The 16,655-nt window shown below is 39.5% G+C and overlaps 1 protein-coding gene across 2 annotated transcripts in view; it reads right to left on the bottom strand.

The window, feature by feature from the left end:
* The window catches only part of GLIS1 (GLIS family zinc finger 1), a 188,022-nt gene that overhangs the window by 17,658 nt on the left and 153,709 nt on the right, over window positions 1–16,655 (bottom strand). Inside the window, exons 6-9 of one of the 2 annotated variants that reach the window (XM_053392398.1) lie at window positions 13,254–13,364; window positions 11,717–11,849; window positions 7,680–7,736; window positions 4,621–4,771 (exon numbers count right to left, since the gene is read on the bottom strand). In XM_053392398.1, coding sequence (XP_053248373.1) covers window positions 4,621–4,771; window positions 7,680–7,736; window positions 11,717–11,849; window positions 13,254–13,364 — 452 coding nt within the window. The remainder of the gene's footprint in view (window positions 1–4,620; window positions 4,772–7,679; window positions 7,737–11,716; window positions 11,850–13,253; window positions 13,365–16,655) is intronic. The other variant, XM_053392399.1, reaches the window with a different exon arrangement.

Here is a 16,655-nt window from a genome sequence, read left to right as displayed (position 1 = left end):
TGAATCCTTCTTATTAGAATCCAACTTTGAAACCAGAAGGTTTATCACTCCGAAATGCCACATAGTTGATATGCACCAAAGCTCAATAAATAACACTACACTAAATCAAATTTGTGTACCTAAAAGTAGTATATGTGTTTTTTCCACAAACCACTCTTACACTATCCACGCAAACAAGAACCTTACAGTACAAAGCTGCTGCCAAACCTTTAGTTAAAGAATGCAGATTAATATACAGTGGTACCTCTGGTTAAGAACTTAATTCGTTCTGGAGGTCCGTTCTTAACCCGAGGTACTACTTCCAGATTTGTGGAGTCTGTAACCTGAAGCGTTTCTAACCCGAAGTGTTTGTAACCTGAAGTACCACTGTACTGTACTTAATATTCCTAATATTCAATGGCTATCCCACATACAAGAGTGCAAAAATTCAAATGTCACCCACCAATTGAAAAATAGCACAATTATAGCCAAGATAACGTGGATATTTAACACAAGTTTTTTGTCCCCTAGAAAAAATCAGTAGATTTGTCTTCCTTACTGGAATCACCTACATAAATTTGCTTTGCAGATGCTTTTTGAAACACACCCACTCTTTGGCAATGACACGCTATGACCTAGAATATCTGGATTGATATGCTAAAAGTTGGTATGTGGCGGGTTCCTTCCTTGCTAAAGATGTCTATCTAGCCCCTTTCCAACTCTTGTTATTCTATGAAGTTCTATAAAAACAGTTCAACATATCTAGTCAAAATGAGAAAGGGACCAGCATTGAGACCTGTGGGAGACATAACAGTTTGTGGACACAAGGTATACTTACTAGTACATACACACCACATTCTACACCACACATATAGCTGTAAACTTTTTTTTAGTGCAGACAACTCTTAAGATGCCGTGTTGTTTTTCCATCTTCAGCCTGCCACAAATCAAATTTTACTATCTTCACAACTGGTGAAATTAAACAGAGCTTGTCATTATTTATGGTGAGTGTTGTAACTAATGCTAAAATAACACTTCACTACCTGAAACATTAAAAAAAACACTGGATCATGACAAGGTCCACTTTCTATATGCCAAAATATTTCTAAATCAAACACTTCTCCTTTAATTAATATTAATATAAATTAGTATAAAATTACTTGATCCAGCATTCTGTACACTTCACACACTTCTTTATTGAAGAGAAAAAAATATTATACATCTCATATGTAGCCAGGGTAAATATATTTGGTAATGAAGTCAGATTTTGTTAGAACATTTTCAAGTAAATTAAATAATTTTTGTCAAACTATTTAAATGTCTTAGCAAACCATTTGGGAAAACTGAGAGCTGCACTTGTTATTGACTTTGGCAAAGAATGGTATAACAAGGGCTTTTTTTTGTTTTAAAAAGGTTCTAAATCAAAATCTTAGTCTTTCTGTCAAACGTGAGTAGACTTCTTGTGCTCTGCTTCTTGTAGCTTTTGGCTTCTCCCATATTTGATGACTCAATCATTACGGTTTTTTGATAGCAATCATTTTGGTCCGTCCCAAAGACTTAAACCCAGGAATCCAACCTTGTCATCACATTGGTTCACAGTGTAGAAATTCTGTACATGTACTTAAACATGGAGGCTGAGATAGGTGATGAATGAGGCAAAACATTGCAGGCTTGCCAGAAGTGTATAGCAGCTTGCATAAAAAAGGATAGTGATGGGTTTTTATTTAATTTGTGCCATATACATTTTTATCTGAGGGAACGCAGGTGCACTACAGCAAGGCTAGGGAACTTGTGCCCTCCATATGTTGCACTCCAACTCCCATCACCCACAGTTGTCATGGCCAATGGTAAAGGAGAATGGGAGTTGCAGTCCAGCAAGATATGGAGAGCCACATGTTCTTCATGTTCCCTTTGCTACAATTAACTGACAAAGGTGTAAAATTTCAGTAGCCAAATCGCACTGAATGTGTATTCTTTTGTTGATAAGCCAACAAACATGGCCAATTGTGTGTGCACATATATTTAAAGCATCCCCCGCAAAGAATCCTGGGAGCTGGAGTTTATCCCTCACAGAGCTACAATTCCCAGCATCAGATAACTATTTGACTGTTAGAAAACAATTGAAGGCAGCCCTGTATAGGGAAGATTTTGATGTTTCATTGTGTTTTTATATTTTGCTGGAAGCTGCCAGGAGTGGCTAGGGCAACCCAGTCAGATGGCTGGCATATAAATAATGAAGTAGGAGTAGTTGTTATCCTTAACAAACGACGGTTTCCAAGGTTCTTGAGGGAGGGAATTGCACCTTAAATGTATGGTGTATATGTAGTCTTAGTATGCATAAGTAATATTAGGTGTAAGATTATCATATACTCTCAAAATAAATGCTGGCACACACAGTCATCCCATCACAAGCCAAACTTAATCTCTATGCACAAAGATCTGATTTCTTTACATTATATTAAACTAAGATTTATATTCTGATCTTTGCCTGGAGGTCATAGGGTGGGTTAGAACAACAGGCAACATGAACAAAATAAAATCCGCACACACAATTTAAGTAGCAAAACATTTAAAACCAATATTCAATATTTTTCAATCTGCCACTGCCAAGAACCCCTAGCCAAAAATAAATAGGGTCCTTAAGTACATATGGGTAGTCCCATATTCAGGCCAATTCAAGCCTAATTTGATTTTCCACAATAATATAGCTCACAATGTATTAGAGATATTATTTAGATTTGAAACCCTGCAATTAAACTAAAGGCTATTAAAAATAAAATGTATATTTTAGTGCATTTGCTGATAAAATATTTAACACTACAATTACTTTGCAGTTTTATTGCTAGTCAAAATATACCACCAACAATCAAATCACCATATGACAAAATTAGGTAACACTGTTTTAAAATAAGCATGTAAACGTACTATGCTGAAATTTCATAGTTAGTTTTCAGAGGTTTGCATCATAGCTAGAGTCTTTTCATTATTTTAGGTTTCAATCCTATACACATTTACCTGGGAGTAAGTTCCATTGAACATAGTTGAGTTTACTTCTGAGTAGATGCACAAAGGCTTGTGCTAATACTCTTGTATTAGGTTAATGATAGGCTGCAATCCTAAACAGACTTTGGTGTGACTTACTTATGAATAAACATGGATAAGATGTGACTGTTCATTATACTGTTTGCTTTGCTTAAGTACCCAAACATTGGAATGTAATAGATTAGCATGCTCTTCCATGGCTAGTAAAAAAACCACACCTTTTTAATCTAGTTGTGACCAAAGCCAGTAAATACTAATACAGGCATCCCCAACCTTCGGCCCTCCAGATGTTTTGGACTACAATTCCCATCATCCCTGACCACTGGTCCTGTTAGCCAGGGATCATGGGAATTGTAGGCCAAAACATTTGGAGGGCCACAGGTTGGGATCCTGAGACAGGTGGCAGGATCCTCTCAAGAGCTGCGGCCTGGCAGTGGATTCTCATAGATCCATATTAGATATCTGGACATGATTGCAACATCAAGCCCCCTCCACCCTCCCAGTGATCTGGGAACAGAGTTGCTTGGTTCTTAAATTTCTTAAATTTAGGAAAGGGTCAGAGCAATCCTGTTTGATTCAGTGTGGTCCTAAGAATGCTCAGGTTGCATGTTCGATCCCCATATGGGACAGCTGAATATTCCTGCATTGCAGAGACTTGGACTAGATGACACTTGAGATCCATTCCAACTATGATTCTATGATCATTTCCTCTATTTCCAATTTAGGCCTTGGCGTATGTACCTAGAACAGCATCACCTACCAGGGCAAAGTACCAGCAGATTCAGGGTAAATCAGGAGTTTGCAGGGAGAGGACAAAGGGGAGAAAGCCTCCAAAACATCCCAATGAAAACTCAATGCCAAGGAATGCTGACCGAGAGAGAGTAAACCCTGGAAACTGTGTGGAAGGGGGAGTGAAAGTGGGTGGCTGGAGAAGGAGGCCAAAGGGAGAAACACGTGGATATAAAAATGGTACAGAGGACAGTCTCATTGTCTGGACAGGCCATTTCCTGACAAGCCATTTTAAAACGTTTCCAGGGTTGGAAGTCAGAACTGCACCTAGAAATCAGTGGAGATAATCAATACAGTGGTACCTCGGGTTAATTTATTCTGGAAGTCCGTTCTTAACCTGAAACTATTCTTAACCTGAGGTACCACTTTAGCTAATGGGGCCCCCATGCAATTTCTGTTCTCATCCTGAAGCAAAGTTCTTAACCTGAGGTACTATTTCTGGGTTAGTGGAGTCTGTAACCTGAAGCGTCTGTAACCTGAGGTACCACTGTATTCTAATGTGCACAAGTATGTTCCCTCAAAAACCCACCTGGAGAAAGGAGCCTGCAAACAGCCCACCAAGAGGAGAGCATGCTCAGTGGGCACAGAATGCTGATAGGCTGTTGTGGGGAGGGAGAATGGAGCGTAGGGGCTGTAGCCCTCCAGAGAAAAACACTCCACACTGCTCTAATGCCAGTGGGGGGCTATTTCCACAATCCAAATATCTTTACCTGCAACTGGAGCCTGTATGCACACAACTGCATACATGCATCAACACATTAATCTGTCATACATTGGACTGCATTAAAAACACATTCCTAGGCAACATACCCTTCTCTGGTGCCTTCTATGGGTGACACATGATGGTGTGCACTGGTGAGGGCGGACTCAAGCATATGTTGTTTTGCAGGTACATCATGAGATGGTGGCAGGAGACCAGGTGACGGTCCATTGTGGTTACTGCTTGAACCTGTGTACATGCCTAAGGAGGAAAGAGAAAAGTTGCCAGTGAAGAAGCTCAGCCCTGAAAAATGTAAACTTTTGTTTAACTTCTCCTTAGGGCAGATGTCTCAAAACAGATGTGACAGGCTAGGTCTCTGCCATGAATTGCTTTATCTAGAAACACATGCACCACTGCAATTGTCTCATGACAATGGTCCCTCCAGGGCTAGCTAATCAGTGCCAGGCGATGAACAGGAGCATTAAATCATCTTTTTACTATATTCATACTACTTTATTTTCTTAAGTAGTACTAGTATTGGCATTCTCAGGTATAGGCTTTAAGATTTACATTCATAGGAGACATGTGAATATACTGAGCTGTAGAAACAAAAGGAAATGTAAATAAGTACACCTCACCCTGGATCAGCTTTTCACATTTCTGAACAAACAAGCAAGGAAGCAAGCAAACAAACATACATACAAATGAAACAAATTCAGATGCCATATGGTTGTATAAATGTATAACCATATAAACAACATTTTGTACAGCAATAACAACAAAGAAACATGAGGGGAGAAGCCAAACCTGTGAGAAAATCAGCATTCATTGTGGAGACAGGAATGTATGTCATCTGAAAGTAGGATGAGGAAAGCTGGGATCATGCCACAGTGGGTTAAAAAAAACAAAAACCCAATTTCTGTTTTTATGTATGTTTATATGTAGCCTGAGTCTCTTCCTGAGACGCATCCCTTCAGCTCTTGCCATTTCCCATCAGACCATTTCCTAAGTAAGATGAGCTCTGAATTTTCCAGGCAGTTTCACACGGTCATGCATATACCTGAGAAACATGCTGAGAAACATTACTGTTTGATCTGAAAGTGAGGTGGGTGGAGAACAGTAGGGAACAGAATAAGGTGCCTGTGCCTTGGCTTTTTCCTGGTTTCGGGGAGTTGTGCACTTCACAACATCTTTTTCTGCAAATGTATTCCCCACCAGCTTTACAACAATGCCTCAGTAAGATAGAACCAATGGCTGTTCTCTTCCCCACCCCCATCTGCATAATGATCCTTTCAGGCAGCAAAGAGAACAAATACTTTGTTCAAGTACTATGTATTATATACATATACTCCCGTTAGGAAGGACAGGTGCAGTTTCAGTGATGTAGCATGTTACACTCCTGAGCCCAATAAATAAATTATATCAGCATGAATAAGAGAAAGTGGGGCTGGTTAGTAGAAAGAGATTCAGCAGGGAAGACTAGCCTCCTCTTTCTCCCAGATCTCCATGTATCATACTTAAACCTAATGCCTAGCAAGGGCATGAGCAAAAGGGCTCTTATCCCACAGCTCTCAGCCAAGGGTGAGCAGCTCGAGCATGATACATTGACCAACGGAGCATGAGATGAAGCAGGCCACATTTCTGGTGGAGAAGGAGAGCCCAGCATCTGGTTGGCTGCAACAATCTGAGTAGACCGTGACCTTGAGTGTGAGTTGGATGCTTGTGTCTGCTACCAGTCCTGGTGGCTTGTTTAACTTCATGACCTCTTTTAGTCTGGCTTGATACTATCCACAATTTTACTTTCTCATTAACTTCAGTTATTTTGGAACAGGCTGATGTAGGATTTGTATTTAAACTGAGTGAGCTAGCTGCACACATTCATGTTTTTACAAGAAGGGCTCAAAACCACAAGACCCATCTTGTGTTATGTGAAAGTCCCTCTGGGGAATATAATGACAACCTATTACTAACAGTTGGGTAAATATTGTTCTATCACTTATTCTCTGCAGACAGTATCATTGATTCTACCTCTGCTTTCATTTGTATGTCTGTGTGGTTCCAGGGTGTTATAATTTCCTTTTGGCACAGTCTTTTGATGCTGAATTCATGCAAGTGACATTCAGATGACATTTAAAAAAGATGTAACACATCATTGCTAGACACCACATAGCTGCTACTTTAATTATTTGACTGGAACTCAGATTGTATAAATAACTAATTTAATATGAGAGAAGAGGAAGAAAAATCCAACTGTTTTGATGTTTGGACAAAATAGCTCTCCTGGAAGAGTAATGGAAAGAGCTATTCCCTTTCAGGGGAACCTGTATTGTCCGAAAGTCCAAACATTTGGATATTGCAATTTGGGGCAGATGAAAGGACTATCAGTATTCATGTGGAGAACACAAAATGAAATCACATAACTATTGATTTCAGGCAGCAAAAAGCTCTATTTGGATCTAGATTTAGCAGCTTAATCACATCAACAGAATTACATTCTCCTAATTCAGGTTTTTCTTTCACGACTGTAACATGGGGATACGGGGCTTTTCCTTTTCCTGCCACTGCTGCTTCAGTTCAGACCAGGGCCTCCACTCATGCAATATGCATCATACTCAAGTGCAAAGCATGTGATTTAAAGTCACATTACATTTGTCTTTAAAACCATTTAAAACAATGGGCTTAAGCACAACTAATTCTGCACAGGTTGACAAATTTGACCTTTCCAGCATGAAATGCATTTTCTGGCTGCTTTTGGATATCACAAAATTATCATGACTAAGCATTAAGGGTTGGGATCCAGACTTAGGTTAGACCCACTGAAATCAATAGGACTTCGGTTAGACTAACTTAAGCTTCATTGGTTTCAATGGCTCTGTTCTAAACATGACTTAAGTGTAAACGCAGAAACATCATTCTGTGACAGAGCAATGATCTACCCCAAGAATTTGTGGCCAGCAGCCAGACAGGTACCATTGGTTACCATTTTGTGTTAATCCCTATCAGTTGGCACATATACTGTATCTAAAACTAGATGCTCAATAGGAGAACTCAGTTACTTCTTCCCAACTGGTCTTAGGCAGTTGTTCCATATTTTTGTACAGCAATTGAGGGTGATATGATTTGAGTAGTGCTTTTGCAACTGCATAGCATTTAACATTGAAACACGTACCAAGTTTGATATGGGTACCCACTGTAGGGAACTCCAGATTCCTGTAGTAGCATATACCTGTATAAGGAAGAGACATGAGTATAAGGAAGACACATGAGCCCTTTTCAGATATGAATTTGTACACTGAATGAATAAGAGAATGGGGGTGGCATCACAGTGGCAGCTTCACCCCTTACCTACATGCATTAAAATACCTTTTGAAAGCTCACATGCATGTGGATAGAGCCCTCTACACATGAAGCTGCATACAGAAGGCTCTGTTGAGACATTTTAATGAGTATGCATTGGATATGGAGTACAGACTACCACCACCATGCTACTGCTCTGTGCAAATTCACATCTGAAAAGTGTTGGAGAAGTTTCTCAAAATTGTCTGTAACTCTAGTATGAGCTTGGGCTTTTTTGCTCACATTCCATCACTGATTGATAACTAATCTCCAAAGAGTAGACATTTTAGGAGGTGTTGTCTGTTTGGAGAACATCACCATAGCCACAGAATAGTGTGTGCAGTGAAGTCAGTGAAGTGTCTGTTGGTTTGATGAGAAAATACTCTACCCTGCATTCTGTACAAATTCCTATTTGCACATCCTGGAAAGATCTCCCTGGACGGATCCTAAAGCATGAAACCATTGAGTTGTTTCAGTCCCTTAATGTACATTCAAGGGAGGAATGGTCGCCAAGGTGCAATGTACTGCACATAAGCCCTATAAATGCTGTCTTCCTACTATGTACCTAAGCATGGAAGGGAGTACCTTGGGCTTCTTAACACATTAACCACTTCAGTTTATAAATACATGCCATCCATCAAAATCTAAATGGTTTAACCTTTAGCACTAACATCTGTTACTAAACTAGCATCGCAGACCATCTGGGATAAGGGCTTTTTGGGGTTTCTGCCAAGTAACTGCAGCAAAAAACAAAACCAAAAAGGTGCAGAAAATACAGAGCTAGAAGAATTGCCAAAAGAGAGCGAGCAAGAGAGTCTTCTGCATGCACAACACTACTTGACCTACAGATTCGTCCATCATCTGCCTCACAACAGAAGTCAGTATGGCCCAGAGGATTGTTGCACTTGGATCTGATAGACCTGAGTTCATATACCACAGGGCTGGGACATCTTGGTTTAGAGGGATCCCCAGTTTGACTCAGCAAGGATCTTATGTTCCTGAGCATTTTCATAAATAGTTAATAGTAGATTGAGGTTTCAACGTTATGCTAAAGCACCACATTAGGACTTTTTAAAAATGCAGAATTGTATTGCCCATGTATTGTGATTACAGAGAGCATTCATCTCAGATATTCTCTACTTCTAGCCCAAGCCCAGGCAGGCTTGCTTTGAAGTTTGGCACAAGGGATAGGAGGCTTGAAAAATGATTCATATCTGTATGTTCGCTTTCATCCTTGACATATTTTAAATATGCTGCAGCCTTAGTTTAGGTGGAAAGGTTCTTGGTAATCCAAGTAATCCCAGTGGCACAGCACTCTGTACCTTAATGCTGTGGTTTCTTTGACAGAACAGCCCAGCATAAACAAGTATTTTCAAGCAGAATAAAGGGAAGCTTTATATGGTGAATTTGACTTGCACGTTACTTTTTGAAGCATGTGTAGTCTACTATGTACACTACACAGGAATTTCAATTCCCAAACATTTTATTAAAGCTCCTACCAATGGAATTCTACCTCTGCTTGAGACCCACCTGTTGGTTCCAATTACTAACTTGGAAGAAGAACGTCTTTAGTGCTTTGTGCTCTATCTTATACATTTACTGGCAGCTTGGCATCCCACCCATAGTACCACTGGACCCACCTACAGGGCTGTAACTCACTGTTCTTCATTTAGCTGAAGTGTTAACTTAGCCCCTTAGTCATGTCCTGAACCTAAAACTAAGCTTAAGCATGCACAACTCCACTTGCACCTTTCCATCCCCTGATATGTCCACCTCTGCCTTTCTTACCTAGTCACCTCTTTGACTCTTCCACATAGTAGGGTCCTTGGGCAGGGATCTCTCTTGTTTGCTTATGACTCATTAAATATAGAAATACTACTACTACAACAAATAATAGTCACAACAACTTGTGATGAGAAACTGTGCCTACGTGACATACAAGAGGTTTTTTAAAAAAAATAATCAGGACTTAAATCAATTTGAAAATGTTGATTTTAAAAATATTGTGGGTAATGTTTAAAAAATATTGACTGGCTGATGTGCCCCCAAACAAAACTAATTATAACAGTGTTGCAGATGAGGTCCTAGATAAACAGCTTCTTTGAAATTAAGACTCTGGGAAATTTATTTTTCTATTTTGTTATCAACTTTAAACAAACAAACAAACAAGGCATGTTTTTCTGCTGATACAACTTACTGAGAGAGAAGGCCTAAACCACTACGAACAAAGAAACTATGGTTTCAGTTTTAGCACTATCAAAATTTATGACATAAATAATGAATAAGCCTGTTTCTTAAGCAAACAGTTACAAATTGAAAGCTCCCTGCTCCACATCTCCAGGGAGCCTTTACTTAAATACATGGCATAATGGCCAGTGTTGCACTACAACTGGACTTCCAAGCCAAAAACCAGGACCAGCCCCATGACAATCCAGAGAGGCAAATGGTGGAGACATTGGCAACCAGACCCAGCATCAGCACCTTGGTCTGGCATGAATTATTCCAGGAGGACCCACCAGGACTGATACTGGTCACTGTGGCACCCCCCCCTCTCTCTCTGTGTGTGTGTGCACATACATACACCCACACCCACATACTGTATACATGGGGTGGTTGTCTAAGTATTCATATGGTTACAGATGTTGATTTTATTATTTTTTAGATTACCCTTTTCTACAACAAAATAGTGCTTATCCACAAATAAAAATATATGGCAACAATGGCAGTAGACACAAACGTCATTTTATCATTGTAGTCATGATGGTGCCATGATTTATTACTATTATTATTTATTAAATTTTAAATCTTCATCCAAAGATCACAGGATGGTTCACAACAAAAAAACAAAATGAGAACCCAAAATACACAATTAAACAAAAACAAACAAACCAATAACCCCCGCTCCCCCCAAAACACATTTAAAAGGCAATAGAGTGTTAATTACCCGAAGGCCTGGTAATTTTTATTATTCTTTTTTTCAAAAAAAATATTATTTAAGCAAGTTTAAAATGCAAAACTGCACATGCTCAAAATATTTATTTTAATCAGGGCTGGCACACTGTTTTTGTGCTCTAACACATCAGGAATGTGGAAGCAGTTGGAAAGCTTAGTATGGTGCTTGGGGAGCGGAGACAAGACAAATGTTAATTGTGTGCTTTGTAACTGCAGTGGTACACAGGACAGCCTGAAAGGATGTCCCATTAAATCCAGGATCTAAAATTACTTAGGTGCTCGACTGGCAATGGCAGAAAATTTGTCTGATGGCCAATTCACATGGGTACCATAAACATGAACTGTCCATCAGACAAATTATGGACTGTTGGAAAAATAATCACAAACATGTTTGAACCGAAAATACACACCAGCTGTAAACACTCTTTGAGAAGACTGATTCCAAGCCAACTTCTAATTATCTGCAAATTTTCCTTGCAACAATGCATGGTTATCAGCCAATGCATTTAGTCCTATCAGTGCTTTTTTTCCTAGAAAAATAGGTGCCGGTACTCAACTTGAAGTTGTTACAGTAAGTGTCACACTTTTTAACAACAAAAAGAGAGGTGTCAGAAATGCGTACCCTTGAGTACCCCCTGGGAGGAAAAGCACTGGCTCTACTTTGAATGTATGGAAACTTTTTCAAAACCTCAGATTTCAGAACTGTATTTATTTGCTATGTCACATTCTCTCTCCGTGAACATCAGTGTATTATTTCAGCCTTACAACAACCTTGTGTGGCCAGGTGGACCAAGGGATAGTGCCTTTGCCTAAGCCTACCTGATTAGCTTTGTGGCTAGGTGGGGATTTGAATCTTAGCTCTGTGGGCACCAGACTGGATGGTGCATGCTATAATGTATCTTTGAGAAATGTTCCTACCTGTTATTAGATCATGGTGGCCCATTGATCGCCCACACTTGCCATCCAAAATGTGTTGTGAAGAAGGGTGGAGTTGCTGCATGGCTAAGCATTCACTTAGTATGTCTTGTTCAGCATCAGAGCATGAGTGTAGCTAAAGGGGAAGGATAAAACAAAGAGATTTTCATTTCAAAGTGCAGAACTAAAGTGCAGTTAATTGGATGCATATGCTTTTTTGCTTATAGCCTACATATATGGAAGAAACAAAATGCCATTGTTTCCAGGACTAGAGTAATTGAAGATATATTAGGTGCTTAGTGCTTCTAATTAGAAATCATTTGGGTTTTCTTGCACACAGAAATTAAGCATGCTGATCTTAAACCAGCAGCATCTTGTTTCTCAGAAACATAATGTACCCTTGTGCTCCTCACAATTTTATGGAGTAATTTGGCTGCATACTCCCCTCTAGTATCTAGTATCTTGGGTTCCTTCTCTTGAAAGGATTGCATCACTTTTGTAACTGCAGTGGTTGGAAGGGTATTTGATAGGGGAGGGAAAGTGTTTGCACTTATCAGATTAGAGCTGACAAAATGGCGGACTGTTAGTAATGTGCAAGAGGTACTGCTGATATGGCAGCTGTTTTCCATGTAAATGAATGCACTGGCAAAAGTGTCCGAAGCATGCTCTTTGCAAACCACAATGTTGATCATATTAAAAACAGCAGGAGAAGAGAATTAAGAAAGAAAAGCATTTCTAATTCTCGTTCAAACATGCTGATGTTGCCAAGCTTTTGTCATAACACAAGGCTCAAATTACACAGAAACAGCCATTCTATGTTGTGACCATTAATAAATGGTTATTGTTTTGAAGTTTACAGTTTTGCATTCCGCCTTCCCTTGGGCTCAGTTATTCTAAACTAAAAGATCCAGGCAAATCAGTTTAGCCTTCTATCCTGCAGGCAGTTTGTTTATTCACATACAAAGATTGAGAATTCTGGATCACAATCAGCAGCTGCAGCCAATAAAAGTTTAAACTACTACTAAATAACTACTTCATTTTGTTCTCTTAAAAGAATTTTAGAGCTCATTGATGTACCATTGCCTGAAAAAAGGCAGGAACTGAATGCACGGGGGACAGGTTGTGGCATGTTGTGAAGCCACATGCAGAAGATTCCAGGTTCAATCCTGGAAAGATTTCTGCCTAAAAAACTCGAAAGCTGCAACCAATAGGCAATGCTAAGCTAGGTGGACCAAGCCCAGGTATAAAGCAGCTTCTCATGTCCTCTCAGTTGCAGGTCCAAGAGCAGTGAAGCTGAGGACAGTGGGGTCAACAAATGATGAAGGAGCAGTAAACACATTAAAACTATTTTGGGATTAAACAGGTCTCAGCTTTATTTATTACAAATTTCAGCAGATTTTGGTACAGGAATTGGGTGTATATCCTGACACTGGTTGATTATTTGACAGGGTGAACTAAGAATTGCCCTATGGCATTCAGTGAAACACTTCAGGTGAACATTCATTTGGAATTGTTTCCTTTTTTGGACTGGTGGTCTTACCTTTTTGCGCACCTGTTGTTCTTTGGCAGAATGAGCTTTCACATGCTTTCGGAGGGAACTTGGATCAGTATAGCGCTTGGAGCACCCGGGAATCTGGCAGGCATATGGTTTCTGTAAGCATGTGGAGAGGAAAGGGGAGGGGAAAAGATAACATGGAAGGATGTCTGTTTTGGAAACATTATCCTAAAGGTATGAACTGTTATGTTCAGAACATGAAATATTCAGGGATTGTTGGTGATGTGCAAACATGTTGTGAAGCCTCTAGTTGCTTTGCTCAGCTTGAAAATGCTACTTGAGCAAGCATAACTCTGTATAACAGGCCTGGCAAAGAACCAGAGGTAGTACATCCAGATCTGCTGCAGAAATCGCTTTTATTCTGGACTTAGTCCAAATGCTTGAAGCATTTTACACATCTGGGCACTTAATGTTTTTGGATAAGGTATACTAGATGAAACTGCAACGGAGAAAATTACATCAGGTCTTGAAATTGCCATGAGGCCTAACAACTAAATGATACTTTCTTTACACGTCCATCCTTTTTATTAATTTTAAGAGACACTTCCTCTGTCCAGGGTCCACAACTACTGAAGAAATACAGTATTGCCAACATTCCCCCGCAAGTCTTTACAACCACACATCCTGCTGCGCCCCTGTGGACAACCCCTACATAATACTTATGTGACAACACATCAGACCAACAGCCCATCAGAAACACTGCACAATCCTAGGGGCACAACCATTCTGAAGATTTATTTCAAATATCAGAGTAGCCCCATTTTCTAAGGAAGTTTGTGTTCCTCTGCACTATCCTACATATATCCATGGCTTTTATTATCCATTTCATTTATTCTTTACTCTGCTGAAAGTTCTGGTATTATGATATCCCTTGCTTACTGCTGATCTCTGTGCATTTATCATCCTACAATCTAGCTGACTGAGTTGACATATCAGAGGTATGATATGGGTAGACAATATGACATTAGGACAATCCAGTGCAATTCTACAATCTTTTCATCTGCAGGAGCAGTCAACACGGTGCCCTCCAGATGTTTTGAGCTATGGCTCCCATCATCCCCAGCCAGCATGGCCAACGCATACCATGGGAGTTGTAGTCTAAAACACCTGGCAGGCACCAAATTGATTCCTCCTGCTCTACGACAAAGCTCTGTTCCTTCTTTTGGACAAAATTTAACAATTCTGGTTTACAACATTGGTAGTAAATCTTTCCAGCACTATAAAAGCAGTCATCTTATCTCTTCTTTAAAAGGTAGATTCTAATCCAGTTTCCAGGACAGCCCTAGACCTAACCCTAACCTAATAATCTGTTATTCGATCAAACCAGCACATTCTAACAGGTCTTCGTAATTATTTACAGATTCTCCTTTCAGAGAAGATAAATGACAGATTGACCTGCATTCGGAATCTCAAATCACTTCCACATGCATTCAATAAGAACTAAGCAGTCCATATAAATCCTTTTTCTTTGTAGACGCCTCCAGAGGAATAAGTAGTCCTGCTCCTTGTACCAGCAGGAAATTTCCAAAGGAATAATAAGATCATTCACCAGCTCAAAGCTCCAAAGGCTAACCTGATACGTACCCAGAAACTTACATATGAAAGTCAATTTATTGAAAGTGCCTGGAACACACAGAGAACCGAAATTTGAGGAAGGATGATGGAAACCATTAAACAATTCCTTAGTGGAATTAACTAGGCAGAGTATTTTCCCAGCTATAGTAACACATTATTAAGGATGGGGGAAACTAGATCAGAAAAAGTCCATCCATACTAGTCCAAACCTTTTCAATCTCACTTTCACACAGGATTCAGTTACACAGCAGGCATATTAAAAGGGATCAGAGTTTGCTCCGCGAAGTGCAGATCTTCTGTTTCATGCATTTGGAACATTAAACACCAGCATGCAAGACACATTCTAATTACTTAGATCTATGTTAAAAAAGCAAAAGACAAAACAAATCTAAAATTATTGATTAAATAATTAGGTGAAAATATATAAGAAAATGAATGCCGGCGTATGCAGGTTGTGAATGCAGCAAAAAATTTAAAGAATGCCTAGAAAACTAAGCTACAGCACCAACAAAAGGTTAGTCAAAATTATTACTGTACCTTTTTGCTGATTATGAATATTTCAGAGAGTAAAGACAGATATGGGAGAAAAAGTAAAGAAAAAGAAGGAAGGAAAAAGAGAATAGAAAGTTAAAGGAGCACTTTGCAATAACACCCATGTAACAAGATATAAGGAGACAGAGAGAGACTTGGTTCTGGTGTACCATGAAATCTACAAAATGATGTGCAACAGCACTCATACAAAAAACAAGGCGGCAGAGAGGGACTTGGTTCTGTATGTACCACGAAGTCTACAAAATTATTTCTGCAAGCCAAGTTAGTCTGCCCTTCCACCTCATTCCACTTACATTAACGTCAAGCCGTTACAACTTCAAAAAGGTGCATCCTATACAGCATATTAAATTTCAAAAGAGCCACATTTTAGAAGTAATTACAAATTCAAATCTCTAAAGCTGACTTTCAAATAAATAAAACATTGTTATTGTAAGTGTGCTTGGGTTTGGAAAATGTGACTGACTGGCTTGTTTGTTTTCGGAGGGCATAATGTACATTACACATTCCTTAATGCTGTACTGTCTGAAATGTGTAGCTGCTTTAAAAGTAAATATCAATTAACCGCCAGGTTTCTGCCCCATAAACACCCGGCCAAACGTTAAACCACATATTCACCTCTTTCAAAAAGACAAAGGAAGGACTCTTGCTGTTATTCTTTATGAGCTTTGGCCCAGGAGCTTAGGTGACCTAAGGAGTCTGCTTTGCTTTCATGGGTGGGTTGACACTAGTAAAGGCTAACATGATCTGGACAGTATAGTAAAATAGCTATTATCCAAACTGTAGTAACCTAGAAATCTCTAGAAATTCTAATTAATTGAATAGTTTGTGGTAGTTTGCCAAAGTCGGTATAACCCTATTTACTTTGTATTTGTTTATCCCTATCCAAGGTTCCATCTGCACTATGCATTTAAACAATACATTTAACTCTGCAGCTCTGTGACAGGAATGGGGGCATCCTAGCAACTCTCAGCACCCTTATAGGGAGGAAGCCATGATTGTTTAAAGCGGTATGATACCGCCTTAACATATAGTGCAGATGGGTCCCAAATACTCTTGGAAGTACTGTGGGCTATATGCATTAATGACGTTTTACTACGCTAGGACAACAAAATTGAGCATTACACCACCTTACATAAAGGAGGCTGTAAGTGCCATTGGGGTGGAGAGCTTAGTAATGACAATATATTGTCACAATACAAAGCAGCCTTTCCCAACCTGGTGCTCTCCAGATGTTTTAGACTAAAACTCTCATCTGCCCTG

Source organism: Podarcis raffonei, chromosome 6, assembly GCF_027172205.1.
Source record: "Podarcis raffonei isolate rPodRaf1 chromosome 6, rPodRaf1.pri, whole genome shotgun sequence".
NCBI classification, from domain to species: Eukaryota; Metazoa; Chordata; class Lepidosauria; order Squamata; family Lacertidae; genus Podarcis; species Podarcis raffonei.
This window is presented reverse-complemented; position numbering and strand designations above follow the sequence as displayed.